The following is an 18,051-nucleotide window of genomic DNA, read 5'->3' on the forward strand; positions in this document are numbered from 1 at the left end:
TCCGTACCTGAGTTCTAGAGCCGCTACCAGTGCTCTATAGTTGTGCCTGTCGTCTGCTGACAACTGTCCAAATATTTCCAGTGGTTGTTCCTTCAAGGTCGTTGCCAGATATACTGCTTTCTGCTCCTCTGTCCATCCATTTATTTCTGCCAGTAGCTCAAATTGTGCTCTATATGCTTTCCACGGTGCCTTCCCATCGAATTCCTGTGGCTTCCTTTGTACTGGATCTCTCCTATTACTGACATTCATATCTGGGATGTGACTTCTTACAGGACTGAAGATGTCTGCATTAGGGTTTAGCTGTGGGGTCTGGAAGGGGCTTCCCATTGTCTGGGGCTGATTAAGTCGATTGTTAATGTATCATCTTTGTGTAAAAGACAATAAATCATCCTTTAATGTATCTAATTCGGTTTTAAATTTACTAATGTTTTCCATTTGTGTACTCTGACTTTCTCTCAACTGTTGGAGACTTTCTTTATGTTTATTTTCTTTCTCCTCCAGCCACTGCTGTAATCTCTCTTTTTATTTTGCTGTTCGAGGTGCCACTGTTGCAAGTTATCTTGCCAATGCTGTAATCTCTCTCCTTGTTTCTTTTTTTTCCCCCTCCAACAGCTGTTGTAATATCTCTTCTTGTTTATTTTGTTGTTCGAGCTGCCACTGTTGCAAGTTTTCTTGCAAAGGCTGTTGTCTCTCTTCTTGTTTCTTTTTTTTTCCTCCAACAACTGCTGTAATTTCTCTTCTTTTTCCTCCAACAACTGTTGTAATGTCTCTTCTTGTTTATTTTGTTGTTCGAGCTGCCACTGTTGCAGGTTTTCTTGCAACTGCTGTTGTCTCTCTTCTTGTTTCTTTTCTCGTTCTTGTATTGCTGCCATCAAATTTGCTAAGCTGTAGTTTGATTTTCCGCCTCTCGTTTCCATTTTCTTCTTTTTTATTTTCTATCCCATTTCTGATACCAATTTGTTACGTCTCTGGTCGTTAGTTAATTACCCGTATAATTTCTTTCCGATGAAAGTTTAGCGACAAAAGTCCTTTCTTAAATAAAACTGGTTTATTCTTTCTGAATACAACTTTGCAATACACTTAATTTCCACGGTCACGCTCTAATTCACAACGAATGACTCACGTGCTCGACTCAATCGTCAGTCTCTCTCTGTTTGTTTGTTTTGGAATTTCGCGCAAAGCTACACGAGGGCTATCTGCGCTAGCCGTCCCTAATTTAGCAGTGTAAGACTAGAGGGAAGGCAGCTAGTCATCACCACCCGCCGCCAACTCTTGGGCTACTCTTTTACCAACGAATAGTGGGATTGACCGTCACGTTATAACGCCCCCACGGCTGAAAGGGCGAGCATGTTTGGTTGGATGCGGATTCGAACCCGCGACCCTCAGATTGTGAGTCGAGCGCCGTATCAACCTGGCCATGCCGGGCACGTCTCTCTCTGTCTGCAGTTCAATTACATTCCAATGTTGCCGTCACTTCTTACCGGTCTTATATACACAAGAATACCGTACATCTAGTAACCACTCAAGGCTTCAAGAAGAGACACGAAATTTCTAAAAGCTCATGACTGTCGTAACAATATTGTAATCTCAAATAATTTGACAAAATATATTCATTAACAATAAAGGTAAACATATTTAAAAAAGTACACTGACGTATGAATTGGTTTTAGTACAAGTCTCCAGTAGTTTTTGTTTGAAGTTAAGCACAAAGCTACACAAGGGCTATCTGTGCTCTGCCCACCACGGGTATCAAAACCCGGTTTCTAGCGTTTTAAGTCCGCAGACATACAGCGGTTAATCTTTTCTAAATATTATTTTCAAAATGGCGTCATACAATAAGAAGTATTCTTCTTACTACTTAGTGATTACTTTTACTGTAACAACAAAAAAGTAAATTAAAAGTTGAGCACAGATTAAACGATGCTCTATGCCAAAATTAAACTTTATTACTTATATATGAACATTTCATAACAGCCCTAACATTAGTTAATTTCACACGTGCATAACTATCTTTAATAAGATCCATGATCATTTCTTTTACGTAGTAATGAAATATAATGTAAGAAGCATGCAAAAATTCTGTACAAGAATTATTACAATCAACAAATTTTGTGACTTACGTAATACAAGTGTTAGATACAGCGCACTTAAAAAAATCAATTGCAGTATTATGTAATAGAAATAATCGTGTTCGTGAGGAACTTCGTACAATATAATCAACAGAGAAATTCCAAGTGATATCAGTAATTAATAACTAATATCAAATTTAAAAAAATAACACCACAAGATAAACGATTCATCTACTGTAGGGTGGTAAATTTGAACTGTTTGTTTCATTTGTTGTAAGCTACCTTTTTATTGTTGTAATTTGTATGTTAGCTACGAGACAATTGTGGAGTCATTTTTTTCAAAAAAGACAGTTTAATCATTCAGTGAAGTATTTGGATCTATATTTGCTATTGTGCTTAATGAGTTAAGTTTATTTGTTTCATGTTAGTTACATCATTTGTAACGTAAGTCTACAATAATTTACGGCAATGTACAACTGTTTAAGCTTGTAAAAACGTTAAAGAAGAAAATATAAACTCATTCGTTACAGTTTATGTAGACTTGACTTTGAATTATTTTGACCAGGTAATTTAAAATAATCCGCCAACTAATGAACAACGTCACACCTTGTTTGAATGGGTCCAACTAAATAGTTAGGGTACTTTTAACAAGTAGGATGAGGTGAACATTTTATAAGCAATACAAGTAATTATTGTTTTTTTTGTTGTATGTTTTTACATTAAAAGTTCGTAAATTTGAAGTATGACCCCCCCCCCCCCAAAAAAAAAAATTCTAAGCTTACTCAAAAGAAAGAAAGAAAATGAAAACTGGAGAATAACAAGCCAAAGCCTTTTAAAATTATCAACTAGAGTATATAACTATAGTTTTCATTAAACACAACAGACCTTTTCATTAAACACCTTACAAACACATTTATATCACTAGCTCCAGTCTGGTGACCAGATGAATACTTTGGAAAAAAAAAATTTAAACTGCACCAGTAATGAGGACAACAACAACACACAATCTATTAAGTGTTTTTTCTTTTCTTTACCTTTATATGTTTAACATTTTAAGCTGTACTGCACTGTGTATAATTTCTCCTATCCTCCAGATAAACTTAAAAACATCATGCCAGGTTAAATTTATACTACATATAAATACCAACTCAATGGAGAGTAAAGGGGAACCTGCTGTGTCACCAAAACTTTAAAGCATGATGCACAGGGAGAAGAAGAGCATGTATTTCACAATGCTGTGTACAGCCAGCCATAACAGTATATAGTAATTAATGTTATTTTGCTAGACTCATTTTATTACTGGCTGTTTACAACCAAAACTAAATTTAACAAGAAATACTCTTTTACAGAAAAACATGGTCCAGATACTAAGACATCAAAGTTATTTTAAGTTATCAAACCGAAGTATATAATTCAACAATTTTGCAGGAACTAAGATTTCATAAACTATTTGAAATAATTATAAAAAGTTCTTCTATAGGGAATTACACAAACTAGTAGGACATATTTGTACTTCCAAAGCCACCTTTAAGTTCACATTATAGAAAATTAACAGAGATATAATATAAGAATAAATATTTTACTTATAGATCCTTAAAATAACAAGACAGCAACCAAACTTACTATTATATACTATTACTACTTATCTTATTTTTCCCAATGTCTTCCCCCATGAGCCATATCCTACTATATGCTAAAACCATTTCTCCGTCCCTCACACACTTTGGGTCAAGTCAATCCCGACTTTCAATCAAGCAGACCAAATCAAAGCCAACTAATCATTGTTGCTGCTAAATTTTAAACTTTTACTATTGCTTCACTCTCAGTTCACACCAACACTCAGTAGGACCATCACCAGAACCATATACATGTTAACGGTTATAAACATATCATAGAAACAGACATTATGTTTTACTAAACAAAACAGCAACTTAGCAAGCAAAGTGCGTTGGGGTGTCTATTCTATTAAAAAAAAAAAGTACAACTACTTACATAGTTGAAAATACATGCACTGACACACAACAAATGAGTGATCAAACTGGAGATAGTTATCTGCTATAAAACTGGATGTTCTTGTTGTACAGTGGCTACCTCGTTTTGTTGGTTATTTCATTATGAAGTAAGAATTATTTACACGTAACAATTACATTAAATAACAAAATACCATACATTATTTAATTGCTTTACTAACTGTATAGATGTACTGTGTGTATCTTGAAATACACTTTGTGCAAGCTTAAGAGTTTGTATACTACTTGAAATAACTATAAGATGTTGTTCTACTGGGAATTAAGAAAATCACAAGGGCATATGCTTCAATGGTTTGCCTCTTCATTCCAGTACACAATATGAAAGATACCATAGTTTGTGTTAACCTGCAGCAACAATTATTTAAAATGAACAGTACATGTATACTTGTAACTCCTTCAAACAAACAACCAAACTCCAATATTATATTATTTTTTATTCAGTATAGGAATCCTCAGTAAAGTATCTAATGCATCAAGCGGATTAAATACACAAACCAAACACTTGTCACTACCTCAAGTTCCATCATGTCAGCAATTTTAACATTACACATTTATTGGCAAGATGGTTGACTGATACTAAACTTACAGCAGTTTTTGAAAAAAATCATCAATAGCTTTATGAGTTATCAATAAAAACAAATATTTAAGGCCACATTTTCTACATGTGATTGGATGAATATTTATCGAAGAACATGTATTCTAGTCATTGATTAAAATAGTCAGGTCATAATAACTTTGTTTTCATTCACTTTTTCTACACAAAATTACAATAATATACAACTTAATTGAGCATCTGGTACAACAATTTATCAAGTTTATTATAAACTTTCCCAGAATATTCATGTTAAAATATGTTTTGATAACTTGGATATCTCTTTTATGTAGTGGAGAAATAAGATTCTTGGATATAAAGTCAAACAACTATTTTGATAGAAATAACATGTGACAGTTTTTTAAGACATTGAAGATGAAAAGAGTAATCAAAACATTGTTTTTACCATTTTTTGTTCCTATTAAAATCTCATTTTTTAAGCTAACTTTTGTATTAATTGTTTTACTTCATAGGATCCCTCAATATTAAAAAATTAACTCACTTGGTTTTCCAACAAATAATTTGCAAACTAGCACAAAATGTTAAAAACATTCTTGGATAAAAAAAACTTAATGGGAGCTCTTCTTCTCAGATTTAACATGGTGAAATCGTTTTATCACTTTAACCACTAGAAAAATATGCTTTATTTTGGTCCTAACATTTCCTCTGGCTTTACTAACTGATCAAACTGTTCAGATGTTAATAACCCAAGCTTAATAGCAGTTTCTTTGAGTGTTGCTCCATCCTTGTGGGCTGTCTTGGCAATTTTGGCTGCTTTGTCATATCCGATGTGTGGATTGAGTGCAGTAACTAGCATGAGAGATTCATTAAGGAGTTTGTTGATGCGTTCTCTGTAAGAATACAAAATTGAATTACTGTGCTATAACATATAAGAACTTAATTACCTATTTGATTTTTTGTGGATCTCTTGTGTGCGATAACAAAAAAATTCTGATGTTTTGTCACACAAACATCCATTCAACAGATCATGCTCTGCCAGTCTAAGCACTTTATGTAATATTTTGTGATAAAGCACAAAATTTAAGTAACTTCCAAATTATTATAATTTATGACCAATACTTTTTGATATACCACAGAACTAAATGTGGGTACACATTCAAACTCTGATATTTTATTCTTACACAGCTAAAACAATTATTTCTGTCAGAGAATCTGTGCTACTTTACCCAGTGTCTATCTCCATGAGCCATGTCTGTTAAAAAAAAGTTTGACTATTTTCAAAACTCTTAACACAGATGAATTCCCAATACAGTTTTGAAATGTTGGAGTGATGTTTAATAAGACTCTTGAAAATACTTAAATGTGACATTTAAGCATACTTTTTTTTAAGGATTCACAAAATCACAGACTACAAGTGCTTGATGTTAGGAATGAGTTAATTACCTTCATTTTACTTTACACTATTAATAACTGTGCATCACAGACTACAAGTGTTTGAAGTTAGGAATGAGTTAATTACCTTCATTCTACTTTACACTATTAATAACTGTGCATCACAGACTACAAGTGCTTGATGTTAGGAATGAGTTAATTACCTTCATTCTACTTTACACTATTAATAACTGTGCATCACAGACTACAAGTGTTTGAAGTTAGGAATGAGTTAATTACCTTCATTCTACTTTACACTATTAATAACGGTGCATTACAGACTACAAGCACCTGAAGTTGGTTCCATAACTTGCCTTGTAACCTAATAATAACCATTTCTATCCTCTGTTTTACATTACACATAAACATGTTTCTCACTACTATACCACTTACTTGTTTGCTTGAATACCTCCAACACAGTTGCTGGTAAATGACACACAGCTATCTGCAATCAGTCTGGAAGAACGAAGCAAATTTGCAACAATCATTGGCTTAAAGACATTCAGTTCAAAATGACCGTTGCTTCCACCAATAGTGACGGCTACATGATTCCCCATGACCTGAGCAGCTACCATGGTGATAGCTTCACATTGGGTTGGGTTCACTTTACCTACAGAGACAAAACCATTCAAGAACATAAGGGGTTTTCAATTACTGTTGACAGTTAAAAGAAAATGATGAACCTCACTATTAGGTTTGACTCCTCTTATGCCCCTAAACTTAAGTTACAGAACAGATGAAGCAAGCCATACAAACCGCAATCAAATCCAATATAGTGAAAGAGTTTAAAATAATTTTTTTGCATTCCAGATATTACATAAACCATGCGACACACATAATACTACACATCCTGCAGACCACATGACAAGAAGTTACCTAATTAGACATGGTACATACCCTGCTGACTTGTCGACAACAAGCTGCATCATTAGACATAGTAATAGACAACCTGTAGACCACATGACAACTTTTTTGTTGAAGTTTTAACACAGCTACTTTAGGGCTATCTATGCTAGCCCTAATGATAGACTAAAGGGAAGGCAGCTAGTCAACACCACCCACCACCAACTCTTGCACTACTCTTTTTACCAATGAATAGTGGGATTTAGCATCATATTATAATGTAACCACAGCTGAAAAGGTGAGCATGTTCAGCAATGGAACTCAAATCCGTGACCTGCAAATTGCGAGTCGAGTGCTCTAACCACCAGGCCATGCCAGTCTTGAAAACAGGACAACAAGATGCTTTATTAAACATACATACTTTGTAAACTGCATGATAACAAGCAATATATTTCTTGTAAACTAAGTGACAATAAGCTGGTTTATTAGACATATCCTGTAGATTACATAACAAGCTACCTAATTAGACGTGATAGGACGTACCCTGTAGACCACATAACAAAAACTGTCTAATCAGACATAATACGTACATTACATGAGAACAAGTTGCCTAATGAGATTTGATAACATATACTCTGTAGACTACATGACAAGCTGTCTAATGACATTTGATAATGTATACCCTGTAGACTACATAACAATATGCTACCTAAATAGATTTCATAATATATACCCTCGAGACCACAAGACAATAAGCTGTCTAAATAGATATGATAATACATATCCTATAAACCACACAAGTTTCCAGTTACCATACTTAAAATTTGACTACATGAGAACAAGCATGTCTTATCTAGCAAGATAATATTCAAGATCATGTTGTAACCTATATTTTCAATGTTATAATTTAGTAATAGTTGTTTGCTAGATGAAGCTGCTAACCCTGATGAAGATTGAATAAGATTTCAGTCAAGTATATAATGAGTGTTTCAGTTCTATTCAGTTATTCAGTGACTAATATGTTTATCAATCAAGGCTAAGTAAGTTAGGTGTGTATACATACCACCAGTGAGAAACATTTTTGTTGAAACATTGTTTATGAACTTAGGCATATAAATTATGTCAAAATGAGCATAACCTGTAGCAAATATTATAAAAGAAAGAAATTAATGTGTTATCATTAAGTGGATTGTAGTTCGCATTAATTTGACCAAATAATAAAAAAACAAAAAAACACCATCACCAAATGAAAGAACAATATTACAACAACTTTTATCAGGAGTGGGATTAGTTTGATGAAAAAACAGAACTTTAATGAAACTTCAACTTTCAGAATGACCATCTAGTTACAAAGCAAGATTGTAAACTTTCTAGAGATGAAAAGACAATGAAAAGAAGAACAAAGATGAATAAACATAGCATTAAAAGATAAAAAAAAGAAACAAAATTAGAAGAATGAGACAGAAAACTAAAGAAAGACCAAGAACATATTAGAATTTAAGAGAGGAGGAAAAAAAAAGAGAGAGATGTAATATTTGCAGAATAATTAAAAAGAAAATATATCTGATTGAACACGAGATGAATGAGCCTTATTATACATGTACAGAGACAGAAAGGTGCTACAGAAAGACTGTAATGTCAAAGTTGTAGAGCACAAAAAGAAGTCAATGAAACATCTGGAAAATGAATTGGTAAATGCAAAGATTACACAAGCAACACTTCTTTCTATATGTAACCAAAGATTTTCAACCTAAAACACCATATATTATAAAATATGAAATAGGAGCACCTATTTGGTCTACACCTGTTACCATTACTGCTGTGCTATCTGTTACTGCAGAACCTTCCAATCACGACACTATTAAATCCAGTTCCAGAATTTAGCTTGCTAACTCAACAACATCACCTATTGAAACCAACGGAATATAATGGAAAGGTACCATGGGAGGCATATTAGGCTCAGTTCAAATAAATTTCTAGAGTGAACAGATGGTATAGTGACAACGAGCTATCCATTTTACAACCCATTTAAAAGGATAAGATTTAATGGAATTAAGTAACCTTCCAGCTTAGACCCATAGCAACTATGAAGCAGAGTAACATGTCAGAAAGAAGTATTCATAGTAATGGGCTAAAACAGAGCATGGAGGAGAGAAGAGATCTTAGTTGAGCATGTGGAAAATTTGAAAGATGCCCAATTAAAATACTCAGATGCTTCATGCGAAATGATGAATTTGTTTGACCAATTTATAGATGCCATAACAGATGAAGATATGAGAATTAGTTGAAGCAAAGTAGATGACTATTTTCAAAGTTGGTGATGGGATTTGAAAAAAGTAAGCAAACAAGGCTATAGATATTGTAGATATAATTCACTCAAACTACAAACTCCTATTTTGGCTCCATGCTGTTACCTAGAATTACATTTGGTAGACTCAAAATAGGTATTTTCAGTTTGAGTAAATAATGTTCACAGTATCTCCATCCTTGTTTTCTTACTTTTTTTTTACGATCCCTATTTGCAGGTTTTTTTAATTCCCAATTTTTTTATATGTCTTATTTGCTGGATTTTTTATGCTCAAATATGGGCAAAGGAATACTTGATATGATAGTTAACTTTATATATCGTAACGATAATAAAAATAGCTAGTAACTAGCTAATATGGTTCATGATGATTTACTGTAACTATTGACTATTTGATTGCATAAGTTCAAGATGTAAAATGTAAAGCTGCAGCTGTAGATTGTTAAGGAAAATTGTTTGAGAATATAGTGAGCATTTATAGTTTCTGTGTAACTAAATTCTCTGCATAAAATACATAACAATGGCAAATATATGCCTAGACTAAGACACAACCCCTACTAAGCACATAAAATTTTACCAGTACAAATAAAACATATATGTCTAAAGCATTACTTTAAATAAACCTTTGTGTCTTTTAAAGTAATTATTCTACTAATGTGTGTGATAAAATTTGATATTATGTGTACTGATTTTTCTTTCACTCCTTCATTTCATACATAATATAGGGGTTGGATTCCTAAAGACACCGATTGTATAGTGTACAAAACATTGAGTATCTACATGTTACAGTCATCTAATATCCACCTATTATTGGCTAGTAATTCCAGTTTCACCCTGTACTGAAATTTTTAAAGGAAATTCATACCATTTGTATTTTCACTAATTTTATTAAACATCAGCAATACAAAAAACATTCTAACTTCTAAACAACGAAAAATTTATTCTGTAACAAGTTTATGTTATAAAGGTGCAGGTGTCCTAAACAATACTAACTTTGATGAAAACAAATCTTTAAAGTAAAGACAAACTGTTAAAAGTGTTTGGAGAAAGCTAAAACATGTGAATTTACCATAGCAGTATTTCATTGACATTAATACTGCTGTATTCATTTAGAAATAATAAATTATTTTCTGATGTCTTAACTGGATTGGCACAGACTCTGTGTTGAATTCAGAAAACCTCAAAATAGCTGAATTACATAAAAACACTGACAGTACTATTATAGCAGTGTAAAGATATGTGGCTATTTTTTTATTAATTTCTAAGAAAAATGAATGGAAGGAGTATGTTTCCCTGAACCCTTTTCATATATCCATGCCTGCTTATTAATTCTTGCAAGTTGGGGGTTGGATTCCCTAGGCCCTCTCCTCAAGATCTGCACCTACTTATACAATACTAAATAATACAGTTATTAATTTCTGAAAAAAGATCATGGGGTTCAGCCCAGTGGACCCCTTTGAACCATGTCTGAATATCTAAAAATGCAGTTAAGTAGCCAGAGACTTGGTAGTGGGTGCTGCCAGCTAGCCAGCAGTTCAAAATTAGTGACAGTGACAGATAGCCTTACTAGCGTTCCAATAACAAAGACACATGGTGAGAAAGTTCAGTGACAATGGGAATCAGCCCTGAGTCCCCCCCAGATATGTACCTTTGTGCTTAACAACAAAAAAACATAATAGCAATATTTCAATTAGCTGATTGTTGGAATAACCAAAAATCAATGTTTAGATGAACTGTAATGTATCTAAAGAATACGCTTGTGATAAAATGAAAAATAACTAAAAAGCTAATGGTGATAAGACTGGATTTCATCATGGTGACATGGTATGGCTTAATAATTCCCTTCAGAAAAAAGAACAAACTCCAATTTAGATAGGTGTTTAGAAGAAACATACATTGTAAAAAAATGAAACCAATGATTTGACTTACAAAATATAGAAAGAGAGGTAGTTTGAGTCACAATCATTTTTAGGAATTATGTTGGTGAGAGAATAGCCAATTGAGTGATTTACATAGAGGAATTTGTTTGTGGAAAATCATCCTGCTGAAAAGTACAGGGTTCTTGTTAAGACCTCTTCAAGAGGTTCATCAAGGATAGAGCTGCCAGTAAATTCACTTGGAGAACTATCCAACTTCCCCAATAGCAGGATATGTGAAGAAAAGAGACAAGATCTCTTCCCATCTGCATACCATCAGCCCTGGAAGAGAAAACTACCACATGGACTTGGTGGACTGTTGCGCATTAAATTGTTCAAGATACCTCACAATCCAGAAAGAGGGCAGTGTTGTAAACTAAATTTATAATTTAGTTATTTGCTAGAGGGAGCTGCTAACCCTGATGATGTCCAATATCTTGAAACGAGGGTACGTCATTTATAAATACAAGTAATCAGTGTGTGAAAGTTTAATGAGAACAGTGAAAAATTCAATAAGCATTTCAGTTCTATTCTGCTAATCAGTGAGTTGCAGGTTTATCAATCCATTAGTAAGGAATTTCTTTTAAATGCTGTTTGTGAACTTAGGCCTACAACTTGTGCCAAAGTGAACTTATCCTAAAACAAATTTTAGAAATAAATAAATTAATTCATTATGATTACGTGAACTGCATTTTGTATTATTTTTTTGCCAAATAATCCAAATGAATCCACAGAATGAAAGAACAATGTTACAACAATACATTATCTGTAAACTACATAACAACCAACATATTTTACCTGGCATGATACTACTTCCTGGTTCATTCTCGGGCAAGATTAATTCTCCTAATCCACATCTCGGGCCAGATCCAAGGAATCTGATGTCATTAGCAATCTTCATTAAGCTACAGGCAATCACGTTCATAGCTCCAGACACTTCCACCATGGTATCATGGGAAGCCAGAGCTTCAAACTTGTTTGGTGCTGTTACAAATGGCAAACCTGAAAGTAAAATTCAATGAAGAATGAGGCAAACAACCATAATAAGAAAATTGTTGTTGTTATCCAACTGAAATACTATTGTAATTTTCAATATGGTTTCATGATTAAATATCAAATATTGGGAAAAATACAATTATACTTGTTTTAGTTCAAACCTAAACAGTTGGCTATATGCTTTGTGTCTGCTGCAGACACGAACCCCAAATTTTAGCAATGTTAGTACTCAAGAAAATGTAATTTTTTTGTGAAAATTAATTTAAAGATTATTATATTGTGATACTGAAATTTAATTTGGGACATAATTAAAAACAATTCTGAAAATATGTTTCTGATGGATACATCCGATAGATACTTAAACTTTCGCTCCCTCTAGCCTTAAACTCCTACTTAATTCCACATGGTTCAACTGCATTTAAGCATGCAAACTAGCATGTGACAGTCCTCCACCAATAGGAGTGTGACAAATCCTCCTATTGCAGCTGACTCCCTCTATGCAGTTGAACCCAATCTTCACATCATGATTAGGCACAAAAAATGACACCAGAAGTGGGAAGTGTGAGAGAGGTAAGTATCTATTTGGAAATATATTTTCAGTGTAGGAAAATATCAACTTCTGATACGACTACTTACCTCCACTCACAGTTACAACTAGAATCCCACATTGAGAAGGTAGAGGGACAAGTGTAAATTTACCTAGAGGAGCACCCTTCAAAAGTGTCTGAAGAACACCCATGGAGTGTGTCTTCTCAATGGAGAGGAAACACACTTGTGAGAGACCACACCACATCTGAAACAGGTATACTCTTCGCCCATGTGAAGCTAACAGGTGTGGTGTTGCAATCAAAAGGTGGAAGGCAATAATTTCAAATCCCTAAGGAAAAGGAATGTGTAGAGTGGCTAGGGCACATCTGACCAGAAGTGAGAAATCAACTCCAGTCCAGACCAGTGGCACCAGGAGGAACTCAGTCAGGCGGGTCCTCAACCATTCTCCTTATGTCTAGGAACCAGAAGGTAAGAAGAGCCTCCATTCCAAGAACCTAAACCATCAAATGTGCACATCCAGCAGCAAGAAACCCTGAGAATGTACATCCGGATGATGTCAGGAAGTTGGAAATGCAAAGTGGAGGGTCAATTCTAGTATAAAATTGATTGTCATTGGGGATGTAACATCCAGTCCATTGTAGGAGAAAGTTTCCAGTCCACTCATACGTGAGGACTTATGTTGGCTGGTCTGGCTCCATCCTAAACCAGTTGCCCAGAAAATTACATCCAGAAAGCAGAAGGAGGGAGGGGTGAACTGCAAAACAGATAGAAAATTCCAGTTCAGACCAAAAGCATCTGGAATAAAACATCAGACCCATGGCAGGAGGATACTCACGCCTTCTACACTGGTAAATCACCCCCTCCCTACTCTTAACTGAGTGGAATTGTGCACATTCAGGAGGATCCTCCATGATCCACCGCCCCAGTGGTTAGGAGTTGGGAAGTGGTAAGGGCTCTTGTACTCCACTGGAAGAGGGAGGAATGCGGTGAAGAGTCCTGAGGAATGCATCACTGGTGCAAATGCAATGGGTGACCACCAAATCCAATTTTGAAAAGCAGACCATTCCTGATTCCAGCAATCTAAGGAACATTAGAAACGGGCATCAATCTCTTTCTGCTTTACTCATGTTAGTCCATGAGTGTACAGCCTGGTACAAACATACTTTTGATGCAACATACCATAAGGAAGAACCTGCAAGCAGTCTTATGAAACACCCCATCTCAACAATGAGCATGATAGACCTCACAGATCTTACAGTGTGGATTTTGGATATGAGTATACCTGGACAGGCACCACTCATCACAGAGTGGGATCCATAACATGTGGAGTAGGCCCCTGAAGGAAAAAAACTAAAAAAAAACAAACTTATCACTCAGAGTTGTACCGATGTATGGAGAATGATTACAGGAGGGAGGTTATATCTGGCAGAGAAGGAAATTGTCAGATGGTGCAAGTAGTGTGACACAAAGGTGTGGGGAGTAGTTCATATCCCTGCCTGGATAATCTCCGCCAAAGGTTGATAGAAATGAGCTGCCATTGGGGATGACAGATATGATGGGATGAAATACAGAACAACTGGCAAAATTCGGGCGAAAGTGAGGAGAGTCATGAAAGGATGTTGTAAGTGACACAACACTGTAAAGCATGGACTGGACATAGGAAACGATTTGGATCAGAGCAGGAGGAAATTTAGGATACTGAAAGTAGGTAAAAAGGGGTGAAGGCAAAATTTCCTTCATTGGCATATGATGCTTTGGGAAGGAATGATCGGGATATAAAAGAACAAATGGTTTGTGGTGGAAAATGTGGTGAACAAGTCCGACCAGTGATGTCCATAAGCCAAAGGAGAAGGAAAAGGAGAATCCATGCTGGATAGACCAATGATAGAATATTCTCCACTCATGTTGATACACAGGCATGGATGAGAAATAGACAGAGTGAGACAACAAAGATGCTACACTTGTGGATAGTCCCAAACCCCTCACAAAGGATCAGACAAATGCCATGCATGAAGCTGGAGTGTGGGAACAGAGGGATGAAGCACTCTTGTGAGGTTGCCAGAGGAAGGACCGGAAGAGAGGGAAAGATACTGGAGGTAGTTCCTGGAGAAGGGACATGGACAGAAGCTACGATTGAGCCAGTCAGAACAAAGCCACAAAATGTACTTGGGGTAGAAGACAGATAGGAGGGTATGTATAAAAGAAAAGGTCCTTCCAATCCTGGCTGAAAGCATCCACAGCCAAAGCCAAACGATATGGAACTGGGGACCAAAAGAGTGGAAGTTTTGCATTTAAACGAGTGGCAAATGCATAAAGCTTGGAAGTATCCAACTGAAAATATAACCATCTGAATACTTGGTCAATAGACCACTCCATGGGTAGAAGCTTGTCAGAGCAGGATAGACAAACAGGGACAAGATTAAGGACACCTGGTAAGTGACAAGCCAGCAAATGAACTTGATGGTTGTGAGCCCAGAAGATGAGCACTACCAGTGTGTGGGAACACAAAGACTGGGATCGAGTGCCACCTTTTCAGGAGATGTAAGAGACAATCATCAAGTTCTTGAATGAATTATAACTGTCATGCCCTGCAGAGACAACATAAATTGAACAACCACCTGACGATTAGCCTGGAGCTTCAAAACGTTGATGTGAAGACATAACTCCTCCTAAGACAAAAGTCTCGAGAACTCCTGTGTATTGCAGCACACACCCCATCTTGACAACGAAGCATCTGTGAAGATGTGGATATCCAGACAGGAGAAAGAGGCACCCCCACTGTCATGTAGTCCCTGTCAAACTACCAGAGGAAGTCATACAGAAGGGAAGCAGGAAGAAATATCTGTAAATCCTGAGGGTCCATGATGAGGTGCCACTGATCTTGTAGTACCCACTGCAAGGAATGCATGTGGGCATGGCCCAGAGTGATATGAGCCTCCAGTTATGCTAAAGAACCCAAAAGAAACAGAACCTCACATACAGGGAGATAAGATGCTGATAGTGCCCTCTGAGCTAAAAACTCCAAGGCATGCAGATGAAGAGAAGGCTGGGTTCGATGGATAACAGACTTCTCCGTGTAGATAATCCAACCCACCTGGGTAACTTCTCTGATGAGAAGTTGGGTGAGTGTGGAAGACTCTGCAAAGGATGGAGCCATAGAAGAAGCCAGATATTCATATAAAAATGTAAGTTGAGCCAACAAAAACTTAGGAATCTGGCAAATTACTGGACCAACTGACAGAAAGCATAGGGTGCTGATGCCCACAAAAACATAGGAATCCAGCAAATTACTGGACCATCCAACAGAAAGCATTGGGTGCTGATAGCAGTGCGAAAGGAAGAGCTCAGAATGGATAAACCTGATCCTTATGGACAAAACGTAGATAGTGACAAGAAGCCCGAGCACAAGGGATGTGAAGATAAGTGTCAGACACATCGAATCTCATCATCCAAAGCCCTGGAAGAAAGGCCCATCTGAGGGACAGGTAGGATTTCATGGTGAGTCAAGGCAAGTCAAAGAAGTGATTCAGATGGGAGAGATCAAAAATAGGATGCCAATACAGGTTCTTCTTGGGGACAACAAAAAGTCAGGAATAGAATCCTGGAAGCACAGGAGAAACCTGTTCGATGGCATCCTTCATGAGAAGGTCTTGGACTGCTTCCTTGAGACACTGGCAGAAAATGGGTTCTTAAGGGGGGTGGGGAGGAACTGGGACAGGGATAATAAGGTGGGAGGAAAAGAAGGGAGAGTCCCTTTAACAAAAGTCGAATGACCCAAGGATTTGCTGAACAATGATATGCATGAGCCTCTGCAGTACCAGGGCAGCATAGCATATTAACCCCCACAATTAATTGATCTGCAAAACATTCAGCATGAACCCCAATATTAAGTAAAGGGGGAAAAATCAAAAATTTAGAACTAGGTGCTGCAGTTAACATGTTGGCTGCCATGTGCCCTACTGGTGGGTCACAGACAGTTATGTTTGAAAGCCAAATTTCTGTTGTGGCATATGAGTTTGGGACACTGTGACTGCTCCTTGGCAACATTTGAACGTTTAGTTGTATTTATACTTAATTTATTATGAGGTTAAAAAGGAAGGGGAGGGACCAAATCACATGGGTGACTTAGACAAAACACAACATACTTGTGATATTAAGTCTAAAAATGGTGACTGGGGGCCAGGCAATTCAAAAGGCTGAGAATATGCCTACACAGCAAAAGAAGGGGGAGAAAAGCTGTCCAAATCCACTTCATCCTACTTTAAGTCCTCAGATAATGGCAGAATTGCTTACCGATTGGGAGATCCCTTGGCCCACATAAAAGAAGCCATCTCCTGATGAACTACGGCTGACAATTCCTCCACTGATAATGCCACACCTGCAGCCATTGTAACAAGCTGTTGAACACCAGTATCATCGGTAACCATTGTAGTCGTAATAGTAAATTGTGAACTTAATAATATTGATTGACTACCAGTAACAGAGTGAGAAAAATAATTCACAATCAAATGAAGAAACCCAACTTAAATAGGGAATTATAAACAATACTTTGAATCTGTTCAAAATGCACTAAAGAAACAAAAATGTTTGAAATCAAGCAGTAGGTGTTGTGCCAAATCAAGAGGAGGAGTTTGGGTTCAACTGCACAGAGGGAGTCAGCTGCAATAGGAAGGTTTGTCACACATCTATTGGTGGAGGACTGTCACATACTAATTTGCATGCTTAAGTGTAGCTGAACCACGTGGAATTACGGGAGTTTCAAGGCTAGTGGCAAGAAAAAATTTGCGCACTAGAGAGCAGTTAAGTCAAGAATAGCTGTAACTGTGGGAAGAGATAAGTAATCGTATCAGAAGATAACCCTAGTAAAGGTGAACATTTAGCTCTTACAGGATGAGAAATATGGAAGATTTAATTATTCAAAATGTGATAAAGACAGTGTTATTGTATTAATGAATAAGAAGTTTTATAATAATATGGCTTTTGAAAATTTAAATTCTATAGCATTTTATGGAAAAACAACATCTGAGAATTCTTGTTTTTATGTTAATATTAAACAAGAAATTATCAATTATATTAATAAATTTATGAAGTTCTTAATAATAGAGAAAAAAAAGAGTATTCTGTTAATAGACAAAAACAAGACATTTTTATGTGTTTCCCAAGTTAAATAAATGTTAAGCTTCAAAATTGCCTTTAACCATATGGATATGGTCAAAGTATACACAACCTTAAATAATATTCAACGTTAAACTGGCAAACAATTAAAAACATTTTATTTAGGCCTATCTATGAGCTTCAAAAAAGTTGACGACTCTACATGTTTCAACGTTACAGGATGACGTTGTAACGTCGAAACATG

The 18,051-nt window shown here is 36.0% G+C and overlaps 1 protein-coding gene across 1 annotated transcript in view; it reads right to left on the reverse strand.

Moving 5' to 3' along the window:
- Window positions 1–4,513: 4,513 nt before the first annotated feature.
- The window catches only part of LOC106469356 (fumarate hydratase, mitochondrial-like), a 25,133-nt gene continuing 11,595 nt past the window's right edge, over window positions 4,514–18,051 (reverse strand). The window contains exons 8-10 of the mRNA XM_013929843.2: window positions 11,946–12,149; window positions 6,477–6,693; window positions 4,514–5,542 (exon numbers count right to left, since the gene is read on the reverse strand). Of these exons, the coding sequence (XP_013785297.1) occupies window positions 5,335–5,542; window positions 6,477–6,693; window positions 11,946–12,149 (629 nt within the window). The 3' untranslated portion in view covers window positions 4,514–5,334. The remainder of the gene's footprint in view (window positions 5,543–6,476; window positions 6,694–11,945; window positions 12,150–18,051) is intronic.

The sequence above is a fragment of the Limulus polyphemus genome, unplaced genomic scaffold, assembly GCF_000517525.1.
Source record: "Limulus polyphemus unplaced genomic scaffold, Limulus_polyphemus-2.1.2 Scaffold3443, whole genome shotgun sequence".
NCBI lineage: Eukaryota > Metazoa > Arthropoda > Merostomata > Xiphosura > Limulidae > Limulus > Limulus polyphemus.